At 46.0% G+C, this 15,215-nt stretch overlaps 1 protein-coding gene across 6 annotated transcripts in view; it reads right to left on the bottom strand.

The window, feature by feature from the left end:
- The window catches only part of LOC137564105 (E3 ubiquitin-protein ligase RNF14-like), a 189,976-nt gene that overhangs the window by 77,443 nt on the left and 97,318 nt on the right, over nt 1–15,215 (bottom strand). For 5 of the 6 annotated variants that reach the window (XM_068277484.1, XM_068277485.1, XM_068277481.1 and 2 more), the window contains exon 2: nt 2,443–2,603. The exons of the other annotated variant lie outside the window; for it this stretch is intronic. In XM_068277484.1, coding sequence (XP_068133585.1) covers nt 2,443–2,596 — 154 coding nt within the window. In that variant the 5' untranslated portion in view covers nt 2,597–2,603. The remainder of the gene's footprint in view (nt 1–2,442; nt 2,604–15,215) is intronic. 6 annotated transcript variants of the gene reach the window in all.

The raw sequence follows: 15,215 nt of genomic DNA, 5'->3' as shown, positions 1-15,215 counted from the left end.
GAAACTATGGAAAGATGCATATCATTTTAAAGCTCTCTTTCTCCTCTTTCCAATGGTATATAAACCGCTGCCATACGCCTTTTAGTTTTCGCTATTTTCGCGATTGAAATTGCCGCGGCCGCAATTTCAATCGCAAAAATAAAGAAAACTAAAAGGCGTAGAGCGACGATTTAGATGTCGCCAGAAAGAGGAGAAAGAGAGCTTTAAAATGATATCCATCAAGCCATAGTTATATTGTATTACACAGGCCGACACTTTTCCCAGTGTCAGCAGCTCCATTCAGCAGAAAAAGTCGGCCTGTGTAATACAATGTAACTATGGAAAGATGGATATCATTTTAAAGCTCTCTTTCTCCTCCTTCTGGCGACACCTAAATCGTTGCCCTACGCCTTTTAGTTTTCTTTATTTTCGCGATTGAAATTGCAGCCGCGGCAATTTCAATCGCGAAAATAGCGAAAACTAAAAGGCGTAGGGTGGTAGTTTATATATCATTGGAAAGAGGAGAAAGAGAGCTTTAAAATGATATGCATATTTCCATAGTTTCTGCACTGCTCGGAGTCCCTTTAAAATCACCAGCCACAGAAGGGGGTAGTGGGAATTCCTAGTACAAGCTTAAAGCCTTTCTTAATATGGGAGAAAGCAGGTGGAATACACAGTACCAGGGTGTGACACAAATTACACTGTATGAATGAACATCTACCATCCTCAATCATTTCTAATAATCCCTACGGAAACCGCTTATAAAAAGCATGACTTCTCTAGAGTGATAGGGCAAATCTACCCATGGCCTGAAGCTGATATCCACACTTTTTGATGCAATTCTAGGACTGCAAGTTTAATTTTGTCTCAAATACTTTGAACATTCCAAATTATAAGTGATAGGGTAAGGCACTTGCCTAGAAAAAGTAACTGGCTTAAGGGGAACCTGAAGTGAGGAAAATTATTTAAAATAAACACATGATGTAGCTGCAAATGAATATAACATACTTACCTCACCTTCAGTTCCTCTCAGAGGCTCACCATTTTCTTCTTACAGCGATCCCTTCCAGTTCTGACAAGATTTTGTCAGAACTGAAATATACCAGTTGCTGTCATGTATATATCAGCAGCTGTCAGTTACAACTGAATGTGCAAAGTAATGTCCATGTTTCCCTATGGCTCAAGTGGGTGATATTACAGTTTAACAGCCTGCTGACCAGGAAGCTGTTATGGGGTAATGGCCATTTTTAAAATGGAGGACGGAGAAGTGTTGACCACCCTTCCCTGGCCCCATGAAGAGTTTATTAGCATTGGAAGCGGAGGAAAAGTATTTTACCCGCTGTGGCCGGCCACACTGCATGAGACTCCTCTAAGGCTGCTTACACACCAAGACGTTACAGGCGCACGTTAGTGCACCTGTAACGCTCCCCCAACGCACAACAATGTAACACAAGTGGGCTGTTCACACAGCCCACGTTGCGTTACATGTAACGTTGCACGTTCTCCGCAAAGTGCAGCATGCTACGGCGTTTGAGCGGCTAAAGCCGCGTTAGACTGTTTGCACATGCGCAGTGGGGGGTGGAGAGGAGGCGGGGAGAGCCAGCTACAGTAGCCGCGCACATGGCTACTTAATATTCACTGCACTGGCGGGCGCTGATTGGCCAGCGGGACCACGTGATGCGGAGTATCTCGCTCCGCATCACGTGGACCCGCTGGCCAATCAGCGCCACTCTGGGAGACATTATAGGAATCGAGCCGCCTAACGCGGCTCACTCTAGCGTCGGCTCTTGCAGCACCATACGTTGTGTTAGGTGCACGTTATGCGACCTTAACGTAGCACCTAACGCAACGTCTTGGTGTGCAAGTAGCCTTAGTCTCTCTACACGTAGAGTTCATGCGCTTGCTCGCTAAACACTAGAGGCCAATACAATCTGTAAGTGTGCATATGGAAGGAGGTCGGCGGCCGCTAGACACAAAGGAAACAGTGCAAGGGAATGCGGGGGGGGGGGGGGGGTTGGAGATCAGGAAGCTTAGCTTGTTGGCAATGGGAGAGGAAGGGTACACCAAGTAATGCTGTATGCGAAAGGGAGGGGGAGCCACTGGAAACCAGGGGATACTGTATAGAGACGAAAGTGAGACTACTACACACCAGGTGATGCTGTATGGGGCAGAGCGGTCAGGCCACCAGACAACACTTTATTGGGTATGGAGGGGAGACCACTAGTCACTAGGGAATGGGAGAGGGGAGGGTCCATTAGCTCACCAGATAAGCAATATTGGCATGGGGATGTTAAAAGTTGCAGCCAGGGTTTCTACCATAGGTTTATACTTGAGTTAAACTATTTTTCTGATGTTTGAAGGGAAAGTTGGTTTATACTCGAGTCAAACTATTTTTATAATGCCTGAAGGAAAAACTGGTTAATACTCGGATCGGTTTATATTCAAGTATATGTGGTAACTTACATTTCACAAATACTTTAAAATTTGGAGGAAGCTCCAAGAACGCTTGGATTTCTCCTCCAGGGACATTGTCCGCTCTCTTAAACACGTCTTCAGAATATATACTAGCAAGAGCTAGCAGTTCATCCTCCTGGGCTTCCTGATCTTCACTAGACATTGGTTATCTGTGAAGGCCAAAAGACAGAGAAAATGAATGTTTCACAGCTGTGTAATGAACACAAATAATGCCGCACATTCAGGCCAAACTATACATGATTTAAAAATCTATTTACAGATTTACACTTAACAAATGTGAAAAATAAAAAATTCCAAAAAGTTTGTTGTAGGTGAAGCTTAGACCAATAACAGTAATCTGCTTGTTCAATATAAAGCACAGGAAAGTTCAGATCTCAGCGAACAAGAGGGAACAGGACCATGTAGTGAATACAATCCACTCTACCTGGTGGTTTATATGGTGTCCCATTAGCTCAACTAACTGCAGTGCCGACTGTTCCTTTTCCAGTACTGTTAAATACTTGTAATATCCAGTTGTTATAGTAGATTTCACATTAATGTCAATACCCACAACACAATCATTCTGTCAAAATGCCCCTCAAATGAAGCTAAATCGTTAGCATTGAAAGGAATATTAATGTTGGGAATCTGTCACTTGGGCACCCCTCTTTTGGCGAGTGTGCATTGTGTTCATAAGAGACGTTCTGTTCCTGGATCACTACACCCCCCCATGTCTCCTGCCTTCAGTCAATCGCCATCCCACACTGCGACATGATTGGACTCCAAGAAGCGGGAGGATGTGACACAGCAACATGAAGATGTCCGGATTCTCAGCAAGCAGGAGTGCAGAAGAGGTTTTAGGGCTCTTTCACACATGAGCTGATTTTGTGCGTTTTGACGCAACGGCCATTGTGTGCGTTTTTCAAGGTAAAATGAAATTCCATAGACTTTTTTTTTTTACCTTTCACATCTAACGCTGCCTTTTTGTGCGTTGCATTTTGACGCTCCTCTGAGTTTTTAATCGCCCGACGCTTGCGTTATAATGTAAATCAAAGTAAAACACAAGCTCCAAGAAGAGCATGTGTTTTTAAAATGTTTCAATGCACACAGGTACAGTTGGCAATAAAAAACTTATAACATCCCCTGCGTTTTTTTTCTATGTGCTGTAACGGATTGATAACGCATTAAAAATGCATACTCGTCGCGGTAAAACGCAATGCACAAAAATGCATACATCAAAACGTATGCATTGACCTTTCACCAACACCATCTCAGATGTGAAAAATCCCTTAGAGTGCTGCAGGGCAGAATATAGAATACAGATGCCAAACTACACTGAATAAGCTGGCCCGCTACCACGAGGGAAGCCACTGTAGCCCATAATCATCATTGCCTGAGTGTCACTACTTGTTACCCACTAGCTGTTGCTATTTATATGCAATTGGTTACTATCTTTTACCTACAGCCTGTCACTAGAAACGACCCTTCCCTGCCTGCCTGTCACTTGCATTTACCTATCACTACATGCCTGTCATCAGAATCTACCAATCACAATCTGTCTGCCACTAGAATTTGCCTAGCACTGAGCAACTGTAAACTCAACAGAAACTACACATCACAACCTGTCTGCAGGCCCTTTCACACCAGCTGCATTCCGTTTGGCTTTTGAAAAAGGTTACGTTACAATGGAAATTGTGGGAAGGCATTCACACAGAAGGCATTTCCGATTTTCTAAAAAGGCAATTGTAGTCCTGCTGCATTTTTCCTGTGTTTCGATTGAGGCCAACATAGTGAAAATTGCAAAACGCGTTTGCTTTTTGTGGCGTGAAAGAGCCCTGCTACTAAACTCCACCACTGTTTGCTGTCAGGAGAGTCTGTTACTGCCAGTCTCTCATCTCATAAAAATCTGTCACTGACTGGCTGTGTATAAAACCTACCCATTACTGCCTGTTGCTTGAATCTACCCATCACTACCTATTAGACATCTATCACTGCCAGTCTGCCACATCTACCTGTTCCCTGCCTGTCACAGTCATCTGGCTGTCTGCCCCTAAAACATGCCTGTCATTGCTATTATTTGCCAGTGATTGATATCACCTGACTCTTGAAGTTAAGTTGGCCATACACTTATGGAAAGCCACCAGATTCAAACATCAAATTTCAAACAGAAAGGGATCTATTACTGCCACACACTACACATAGAATTTCAATAGTTTTTAGCATAAAATCTATAAAAAATCTGTGGAGCCGCCACTGCCTGCCAGGTTTCCTGGCCTCCCCCATCTGAAATGCCCACCCCCCAGGCCATGCAGAGTGTTGGCAGCAGAGCATACACTCACCTTTCCAGGCGGAACTGTTCTGCATAATACAAAACTTCTTAAATTCTACGTAACAGTGGCAGTTTAGCGTGAATTTCTAGAGCTACACTACAAGAAAAGTGCACATCCATTCCTGAACTGGCACAGATTAAGAAGTGCTTAATAGCAGTTCTACAGATAGTGCAGCAGGTACCATACTTGTCTGGGGCTTCCTTAAGTCCCCTTGAGGCTGCTCGTCCCTCGCTGTCTCCCCGGGTGGCTCCTGTCACCAGGACAACCAATATCGCCCAAAAGCCTGGCCGAGTCGTGCATGTGCGACCAGGCCCTAAGCTAAGAGCATACTGCTCAGACACAGAACACTCTCAAGGACGGGCGCGCGATGTAGGAGCGTGCCTGGCCAGGCCTTAAGCTAAAGGCATACTGGGCAGACACAGAACACTCTCAAGGACGGGAGCGCGATGGGGGAACGTGCCTGGCCAAGCATGCCTGATGAAGCACGACTCGGCCAGGCTTTCAGGCACTATTGCGGGTGACAGGGGTCCCCGGCTAAACGGCGAGGGACGAACGGTCTCAAGAGGGCTTAAGGAAGCCCCAGGTAAGTATGGAACCTTAAAGGGATGCTGTAGGGGTCGGGGGAAAATGAGTTGAACTTACCCGGGGCTTCTAACGGTCCCCTGCAGACATCCTGTGCCCGTGCAGCCACTCACCGATGCTCCGACCCCGCCTCCGGTTCACTTCTGGAATTTCAGACTTTAAAGTCTGAAAACCACTGCGCCTGCGTTGCCATGTCCTCAATCCTGCTGCTGTCACCAGGAGCGTACTGCGCAGACACAGACCATACTTGGCCTGCGCAGTATGCTCCTGGTGACATCAGCGGGACCGAGGACACGGCAACGCAGGCACAGTGGTTTTTCAGACTTTAAAGTCTGAAATTCCAGAAGTGAACCAGAGGCGGGGCCGCAGCATCGGTGAGTGGCTGCGTGGGCACAGGATGTCTGCGGGGGACCATTAGAAGCCCCGGGTAAGTTCATCTCATTTTCCCCCGACCCCCCTACAGTTTTCTTTAAAGAGAATCTTTACTGTGAAAATCCTACATAAATAAACATACCAGCCTGTTTGCTGTCTTCTCCTAGCCCCCTCGGTGATCTTTTTGACACTCCCCGCTGCTTTCTTGGTGATAAAATCACTGTTTTATTCATTGTTTTTGTAAACAATGAAGATGGCCGCCAAACAGGAAATACATCATCAGAGCAGGTGCCTGTTTGCAGAGGCTCCTCTCAAACGTGACTTGACTGCTGGAATGTTACTCTCACTTGCCTTAGCTGCTTCTCTGGGCTTTGAACTGATCTTTCTACACTCACAGCTGTTCACAAGGTCACAGCTCTGTGAGGCAGACATGCTGGCTGTGAGCAGAGACCTTGCCTGTGACTCATACACACAGCACACAGGAGAGCATAGGGGAAAATTCTCCCTATCACAGCACAGGCATTGCATTCCTCTCTGGGTTGACAACGCTTGACAAAGAAAAGAAGATTAGATATATTACAGAGACAGTGCAACTAGAAAAGGCTGTAGTTAGCCAGAGCACATTAGCAAAGGTATATGAACTTATAGGATAGAAGTAATAGGGCTGAACATTTTGTTAAAGAGTCTCTTTAATGTCTAAACCACTGGCAACAAAAGTGAGGACACCCCTAAGGAAAGAATGTCAAAATTATGCATTATTTTCCAGTGCTGCCTTAACGCTCTTAGGCACACAGTTCACTAGAGCTTCACAGGTAGCAACTGGATGCTCCTTCCACTCCTCCATGGTAAAGCTGGTGGATGTTAAGAGACCTTGCGCTCATTCAACTTTCTTTTGAAAAGGCCCTAGAGATGCTCAATAGGGGTAAGGTCTGGAAACAGGATTAGCCAGTCCAGCACCTTTATTCTCAGTTTGTTAAGCAAAATAGTGGTCATCTTGAAGGTGTTTTGGGGGATCGTTATGTTGGAACAATGCCCTGAGGCCCAGTTTCCAAATGGAGGGGATTATGCTCTGCTTCAGCTTGTCACAGTACATTTTGGCATTCACGGTTCCCTCAGGCAGGGAACACACTTAGCAGTTATTATGGGGAAATTGCATGCAATTCTGCTAAGTGTGTTCCCTGCCTCAATGAAGCTTAGTTCCCCAGTGCCAGCAGCACTCATGCAGCCCTAAACCATGACACTTCCACCATCATGCTTAACCACTTCAGCCTTCAGTCGTTTTCACTTTATGCATCCGAGCAATTTTCACCTCCCATTCATTAGCCTATAACTTTATCACTACTTATCACAATGAACTGGTCTATATCTTGTTTTTTCCGCCACCAATTAGGCTTTCTTTGGGGGTACATTTTGCTAAGAGCCACTTTACTGTAATTGCATTTTAACAGGAAGAATAAGAAAAAAACGGAAAAAAATCATTATTTCTCAGTTTTCAGCCATTATAGTTTTAAAATAATACATGCCTCCATAATTAAAACTCATGTATTGTATTTGCCCATATGTCCCGGTTATTACACCGTTAAAATTATGTCCCTATCACAATGTATGGCGACAATATTTTATTTGGAAATAAAGGTGCATTTTTTCCGTTTTGCATCTATCACTATTTACAAGTTTAAAATAAAAAAAATTTATAAATATTTCATCTTTACATTGATATTTAAAAAGTTTAGACCCTTAGGTAAATATTTACATGTTTTTTGTTTTTTTTATTGTATTGTTTTTTTTTTTGTATTAAACATTTTATTTGGGTATTTTTGGGAGGGTGGGATGTAAGCCATAGTTTTATAATGTAAATGTGTCTTGAGTTTTATTTTTTCACTTTTAGTTGTAGTTTTTGGCTACAAGATGGTGGCCATGAGTTTGTTTACATGACGTCACTCTAAGCGTAACATACGCTTAGAGCGACGTATGGGGGACGTTACAGCCAGAAAAAGCGCAGCTTCCGAGAGAAGCTGTCGCTTTTTCAGCGGGGGAGAGGAATCAGTGATCGGGCACCATAGCCCGATTCACTGATTGCCAGGCTAACGAACCACGACCGGGAGTGCGCGTGCAATCTGCCGCGGGAGCGCGCGGACGCGCACATGGCCTCCTGGGCGTAGCTAGTACGTCCAGGAGGCCAAAGTAGTTAACTGTAGGCAAGACACACTTGTCTTTGTACTCCTCACCTGATTGCTGACACACACGCTTGACACCATCTGCACCAAATAAGTTTACCTTGGTCTCATCAGACCACAGGACATGATTCCAGTAATCCATGTCCTAAGTCTGCTTGTCTTCAGCAAACTGTAGTCTTTCTTTTGCATCATCTTTAAAAAAGGCTTCTTTCTGGGACGACAGTCATGCAGAGCAATTGGATGCAGTGTGGACAGGCTGACCCTCACCCATTCAATCTCTGCATCAATGCTGCCAGCAGTGCTGGGCATAATGGAAAAAGCTACGCTTATGGATCATTACGCGTAATTTTACGTTATTACGCATTACGGAATTACGCTTACGGCGTAGACATTCAATTACGGTACATGTCTGTAATTACGCATAGACCTTATGCAATTACGCGTAAGAATACCGTAATTCAGGTTGTTACGTTACAGGCTTACGCGTAAAATCCTACTAGCAATTAATGCGTAAGGTCATGCTGCCAAGCGGAAAAGTTGACGCATGGATCAATGTTAGGTAGCCGCCGACTTTAAGTGTTAATAGCAAAGCCCCCTTAATTGCTAAGAGCCTCAAATTTGGAGAATATATTAAGGAGATCAGAAGGAATAAGAGGAAAAAAATTTTTTCAAAAAGACCTTATAGTTTTTGAGAAAATCGATTTTTAAGTTTCAAGGGCAAAAATGTCTTTTAAATGCGGAAAATGTCAGTTTTTTTTGCACAGGTAACAATAGTGTTTTATTTTCATAGATTCCCCCAAGTGGGAAGAGTTTTACTTACTTCGTTCTGAGTGTGGGAAATATTAAAAAAAAACGACGTGGGGTCCCCCCTCCCAGACCTCTTTAACCCCTTGTCCCCCATGCAGACTGGGATAGCCAGAATGCGGAGCACCGGCCGCGTGGGGCTCCGCACCCTGACTATACCAGCCCGCATGGTCCATGGATTGGGGGGTCTCAGAAGGGGAGGGGCAGCCAAGCTTTTCCCTCCCCCTCCGAGCCCTTGTCCAATCCAAGGACAAGGGGCTCTTCTCCACCTCCGATGGGCGGTGGAGGTGGAGGCCGCGATTTCCTGGGGGGGGGGGGGTTCATGGTGGCATCTGGGAGTCCCCTTTAAAAAGGGGTCCCCCAGATGCCCACCCCCCCTCCCAGGAGAAATGAGTATAGAGGTACTTGTACCCCTTACCCATTTCCTTTAAGAGTTAAAAGTAAATAAACACACAAACACATAGAAAAAGTATTTTAATTGAACAAAAAACATAACCACGAAAAAAGTCCTTTAATATTCTTAATTAACCATTAATACTTACCTGTCCCTTTAAAAGCACGTTCCCACGCAATATCCTCGGAAATATACTAATCAGTTACAATGTATCAAAGTTGTTACAATGTAACAACTTTGTTACTTTGTAACACCACCGCACCCGACGTCACTCGCCGCTCACCCGCCGGCCGCCGCATACACTCCCCGCCGGCTCCCGCCGTCCACTCTGCCCACACCTGTCACCCATATACATGCTGGCACCCATGGGTGCCAGCATGTATATGGGTGACATGTGGGAGAGGCGGGGAGGGCAGCGGAGCCGGCGAGGACTTAGCGTCCTAAACCCGACAGAGCTCTGAGCTATATAGCTCAGAGCTCTCGAAAGCATCTTTGTATTTGGGCTCCAAGGAGCCCCATTGGTCCTTAGCAGACCAATGGGGTTCCTTCTGATTTGAAGGAACCCCATTGGTCTGCTAAGGACCAATGGGGCTCCTTGGAGCCCAAATTCAAAGATGCTTAGAGAGCTCTGAGCTATATAGCTCAGAGCTCTGTTGGGTCTGTGCAGCGCAGACGCGTATGCGGCGGCTGAGCGGCGAGTGACGTCGGGTGCGGCGTAGTTACAATGTAACAAAGTTGTTACATTGTAATAACTTTGTTACATTGTAACTGATAGAACATTTCCGAGGCTATTTCGAGGGATCATTTATTTAAAGGGACAGGTAAGTATTAATGGTTAATTAAGAATATTAAAGGACTTTTTTCGTGGTTATGTTTTTTGTTCAATTAAAATACTTTTTCTATGCGTTTGTGTGTTTATTTACTTTTAACTCTTAAAGGAAATGGGTAAGGGGTACAAGTACCTCTATACTCATTTCTCCTGGGAGGGGGGGTGGGCATCTGGGGGACCCCTTTTTAAAGGGGACTCCCAGATGCCACCATGAACCCCCCCAGGAAATCGCGGCCTCCACCTCCACCGCCCATCGGAGGTGGAGAAGAGCCCCTTGTCCTTGGATTGGACAAGGGCTCGGAGGGGGAGGGGAAAGCTTGGCTGTCCCTCCCCTTCCGAGACCCCCCAATCCATGGACCATGCGGGCTGGTATAGTCAGGGTGCGGAGCCCCACGCGGCCGGTGCTCCGCATTTTGGCTATCCCAGTCTGCATGGGGGACAAGGGGTTAAAGAGGTCTGGGAGGGGGGACCCCACGTCGTTTTTTTTTTAATATTTCCCACACTCAGAACGAAGTAAGTAAAACTCTTCCCACTTGGGGGAATCTATGAAAATAAAACACTATTGTTACCTGTGCAAAAAAAACTGACATTTTCCGCATTTAAAAGACATTTTTGCCCTTGAAACTTAAAAATCGATTTTCTCAAAAACTATAAGGTCTTTTTGAAAAAAAAAAATTTCCTCTTATTCCCACTGATCCCCTTAATATATCCTGTGAATTTGGTGTTCCTAAATTTTAAGCAGGCTTTGCTATTAACCGTTAAAGTCGGCGGGTTTTTAAATGTATATATTTTTCCTTTGAAACTTTAACATCGATTTTCTCAAAAAGTATAAGGTCTTTTTGAAAAAAAAATTTCCCTCTTATTCCTTCTGATCTCCTTAATATATTCTCCAAATTTGAGGCTCTTAGCACTTAAGGGGGCTTTGCTATTAACCCTTAAAGTCGGCGGCTTTTTTATATTATATGGGAGCGTAATATTACGCGATTACGGCAGATTGTGTAATTTCAATGGGAGTTTACTGTCTTACGCGTAATTTGTTACGCGTAATAACGTAACCTACGGTCTACGCGTAATTAATTACGCGTAATACCGTAACCTTACACGTAACGCTTACGGTGCATTTGTAGTGAATTACGATGCGTAATTACGCTAATGCGTAATTTCGGCCCAGCACTGGCCAGCACTAATACCTCTATTTGCAAAAGAACACCTCTGGGTACAATGCTGAGCACATGCACCTAACTTCCTTGGCAGACAATGGCAAGGCCCGTTCTGAGGGAAACCTGTCCTATTAAACCACAGTACGGTCTTGGTCACCATACTGCAGCTGTTTTAGGGTGTTGGCAATCTTTTTATAGTTTAACCAGGGGTCTCAAAACTCGCGGCCCTCGATACAATATTTTGTGGCCCGCGCTGGCAAAAGCTTCCTTATAGTTCGCTTCAGTGCTCCCAAGTAATCCGCCGCATCCTCGCCGCTAAACGAGGGCTGCAGAGCCCCCATATCGCCCGGGGGGCAATCCGCCGGCATTTCCTGGAAGGGGCAGAGCTTTCAGCTTCAGCTCTGCCCCTCCTGACATCAATCGCGGCGCCTCACCGCCTCTGCCCGCCTCTCATACTCTTCCTTCACAGAAAGGGGCGGGGAGAGGCGGTGATGCGCCGCAATTGACGTCAGGAGCGGCAGGGCTGAATCTGAAAGCTCTGCCCCTTCCAGGAAGTGCCGGCGGATTGCCCACAGGGCGATTTGGGGGCCCTGCAGCCCTCGTTTTGCGGCGATGACACGGCGGATTACTTGTAATGGGAGCACTGAAGCGAACTATAAGGTAAAATAGGCAAAATAGTTCGCTTCAGTGTGAATTTGATATTAAAATCAATGCAAGGGACGGGGGGGGGGGGGGGGATTGGGGGCGGAGCTGCTGATTTTTTGTGTGAAATCCCTTATGCGGCCCAGCCTCATTCTGACTTTGCCTCCTGCGGCCCCCAGGTAAATTGAGTTTGAGACCCCTGGCTTAGACCATCTTTATTAAAGGGACACTTAAGTCAAACAAAAAAAATGAGTTTTACTCACCTAGGGCTTCCAATAGCCCCCTGCAGCTGTCCGGTGCCCTCGCCGTCTCCCTCCGATCCTCCTGGCCCCGCCGGCAGCCACTTCCTGTTTCGGTGACAGGAGCTGACAGGCTGGGGACGCGAGTGATTCTTCGCATTCCCAGACACATTAGCACCCTCTATGCTGCTATATGGTATATGATATATGCTATAGCAGCATAGATGGAGCTATTGTGGCTAGGAATGCGAAGAATCACTCGCGTCCCCAGCCTGTCAGCTCCTGTCACCGAAACAGGAAGTGGCTGCCAGCGGGGCCAGGAGGATCGGAGGGAGATGGCGAGGGCACCGGACAGCTGCAGGGGGCTATTGGAAGCCCCAGGTAAGTAAAACTCATTTTTTTTGTTTGACTTAAGTGTCCCTTTAAGAGCAACAATTCTTTTGAGATCCTTAGAAAATTCTCTATCATGAGGTACCATGTTAAGCTTCCAGTGACCAGTATGGGAGTGTGAGAGAACTAGCACCAAATTTAACGCACCTACTCCCCATTCACACATGAGACATTACACTGAGTAACATTACCCCGGGAGGAAAAATGTCTAATTGGGCAGAATTTTTTCATTCTTCATTTAGGTGTGTACACACTTTGTACTGCGGTTTAGACATTCATGGCTGTGTGTTGAGTTATTTTGATGGCTTCAGTGTTGTCCCATGAAAACATATTTACAAAAATGTGAGGGGTGTTCTTACTTTCGTGGATACTGTATATGCATATTTTCTGGAAGGATCCATAGTACAAAAATTACAAGCAGATGATCTAAGTGCAGTGCTGCGCCTATCACTCCGGTGCCAGCGCTGTGTGGCTGATTTGATACTGATACTGCACCACTAAGTCAGGCTCAAGGTGGAAAAAAGAAGCCAGGAGTGGTAATCCCAAGCCTGACTTGGAGTAGCCCCCGAGAGGTATGGGGAGACACTTCAGCGTGGCAATGTTTCTTACCTCCCCCACGATCGAGACGCTGGCAGCCATTCTTCTTCTGGTCCTCGGAGGTTCAGGATCCCTTGGGTGAGATCACCGTTTGACAGCGATCCCACTATAGGGGTACAGCACCTGGAGGCCGGAGGGAGAATTGCAGCGCTGGATTCCAGGGAGGTGAGTCTGTGGGGGATGCCACAGATCCCATTGCGATAAGATTTTTTTCCTGCTTTTACGGTTTAAGGGCATGTGTAATAAATTGCGCCGCTTGTAGAATTTATAATCCATAAATAATCATACCGCCAGGGAGGTTAATAGCAACAGAAACCGTTCCTAGACCACAGGCCAGCAACGCATCTGTACGCAACTCGGCCCTGAACTATTACCCACGGTTAGAAATGGCCAGAACGGTTCGCCGGCAAACTTATTTGCACGTACATTGGGGGTTTGCGATCGAACGCAAACTTTATGCGAGTTCGACCCGCCCCCTATACTACATCATGGGGCTAAACTTTGACCCTCTACATCACAGTCAGCAGACACATGGCAGCCAATCAAGCCGCACTCCCTCCTGCCCCCCCCCCCCCCCCCCCGTCGGCCATTTTCTCACTCAGTCCGCTGCTGATATTAGGGAGAGACTATGGAGACGAGATAGGGAAAGCTTAGTTAGGCTCTTGTTAGGCTTGTTAGCTTGCTCCTTGCTTATACTTATTGCTAAAAAGCACCCCAAAACAGCTCTGTTGAGAGCTAATGTTCTTGTGATGTGTTTTTTTTGTGTGTGGCCCACTGACACTTGCATATACAGCCCTGTCTGTTGCAGCTGGCCCTTGCTAATTGCTATACTGTGTCAGGCCCAGCACATTCAGTGCCTACCTTTTCACTGCACCTGTGTGTGTGACAGCTGCACATTTGTAATACCAGTCCATGCATACCTGTTCACTGCACCTGTGTGACAGCAGGCAGTTTTATACCTGTGTTTTATACACCATTGCACATTATATGCACATTGTATTGATACCAGTCACTGCATACCTGTTAACTGCACCTGCGTGACAGCACGCAGTTTTATATACCTGTTCACTGTACCTGTGTGTGTGTGTCAACTGTACATTTGTAATACCAGTCCGTGCATACCTGTTCACTGCACCTGTGTGACAGCATGCAGTTTTATATACCAGTCACTCGCTGCATACCTGTTCACTGTACCTGTGTGCGTGAGATAGCTGCACATTTGTAATATCAGTCCGTGCATACCTGCTCACTGTACCTGTGTGTGTGTGCAATTGTGTATAAAACTGCGTGCTGTCACACAGGTGCAGTGAACAGGTATGTACGGACTGGTATCAATACAATGTGTATTGATACCAGTCCGTGCATACCTGTTCACTGCACCTGTGTGATAGCACGCAGTTTTATACACCATTGCACATTACATTTATATACACAAGCGTCTGCAGGCCTCAGGCTCTAGTGAATAATCCACGAGGAGTCACAGATAAAGGAGGGAGGTTCATCAAGCCTCCCATACAATACTGTCCATACACATCCAATCCAAATCTGGACTCGACCCTTCTCAGTGAAATCATCAATATTTTATTTATCATACAAAAAGCGGTGGTACGGCAACAACAAAAAGCACAACATTTCAGGCCACTGCCCTTTATCAAGTGCTTGATAAAGGGCAGTGGCCTGAAACGTTGTGCTTTTTCTTGTTGTTGTACCACCGCTTCCTGTATGATAAATAAAATATTGAAGACTTCACTTCACTGTGTATGGACATTACATTTATATACCATTGCACATTATTTGCACATTGTATTGATACCAGTCACTGCATACCTGTTCACTGCACCTGCGTGACAGCATGCAGTATTATATAACAGTCACTGCATACCTGTTCACTATACCTGTGTGTGACAGCTGCACATTTGTAATACCAGTCCGTGCATACCTGTTCACTGCACCTGTGTAACAGCACACAGTTTTATATACCAGTCACTGTATACCTGTTCACTGCACCTGTATTTCTCAAAAAAAAGGCGATACCCAAACTGAACAGTGATGTTTAAAGGCAAGTGGTGTCATCTCTGGCACACAGCTTTGGGTCAAGGGTCCATCTGACCATGGATGCCTGGTCTGCAAAAAACGGTCAGGCCTGCCCGAAGGCTAAGTCAGTCCCAACACACAGCATCTCTGCCTGCCCGCCGTGTGACTGCCTGCCCCACGTCAATCCCCAGTCCCCACACAGCATCCCTGCCTGCAGGCCGCGTGACTGCCT

Source organism: Hyperolius riggenbachi, chromosome 3 (genome assembly GCF_040937935.1).
Source record: "Hyperolius riggenbachi isolate aHypRig1 chromosome 3, aHypRig1.pri, whole genome shotgun sequence".
Taxonomy (NCBI): domain Eukaryota; kingdom Metazoa; phylum Chordata; class Amphibia; order Anura; family Hyperoliidae; genus Hyperolius; species Hyperolius riggenbachi.
This window is presented reverse-complemented; position numbering and strand designations above follow the sequence as displayed.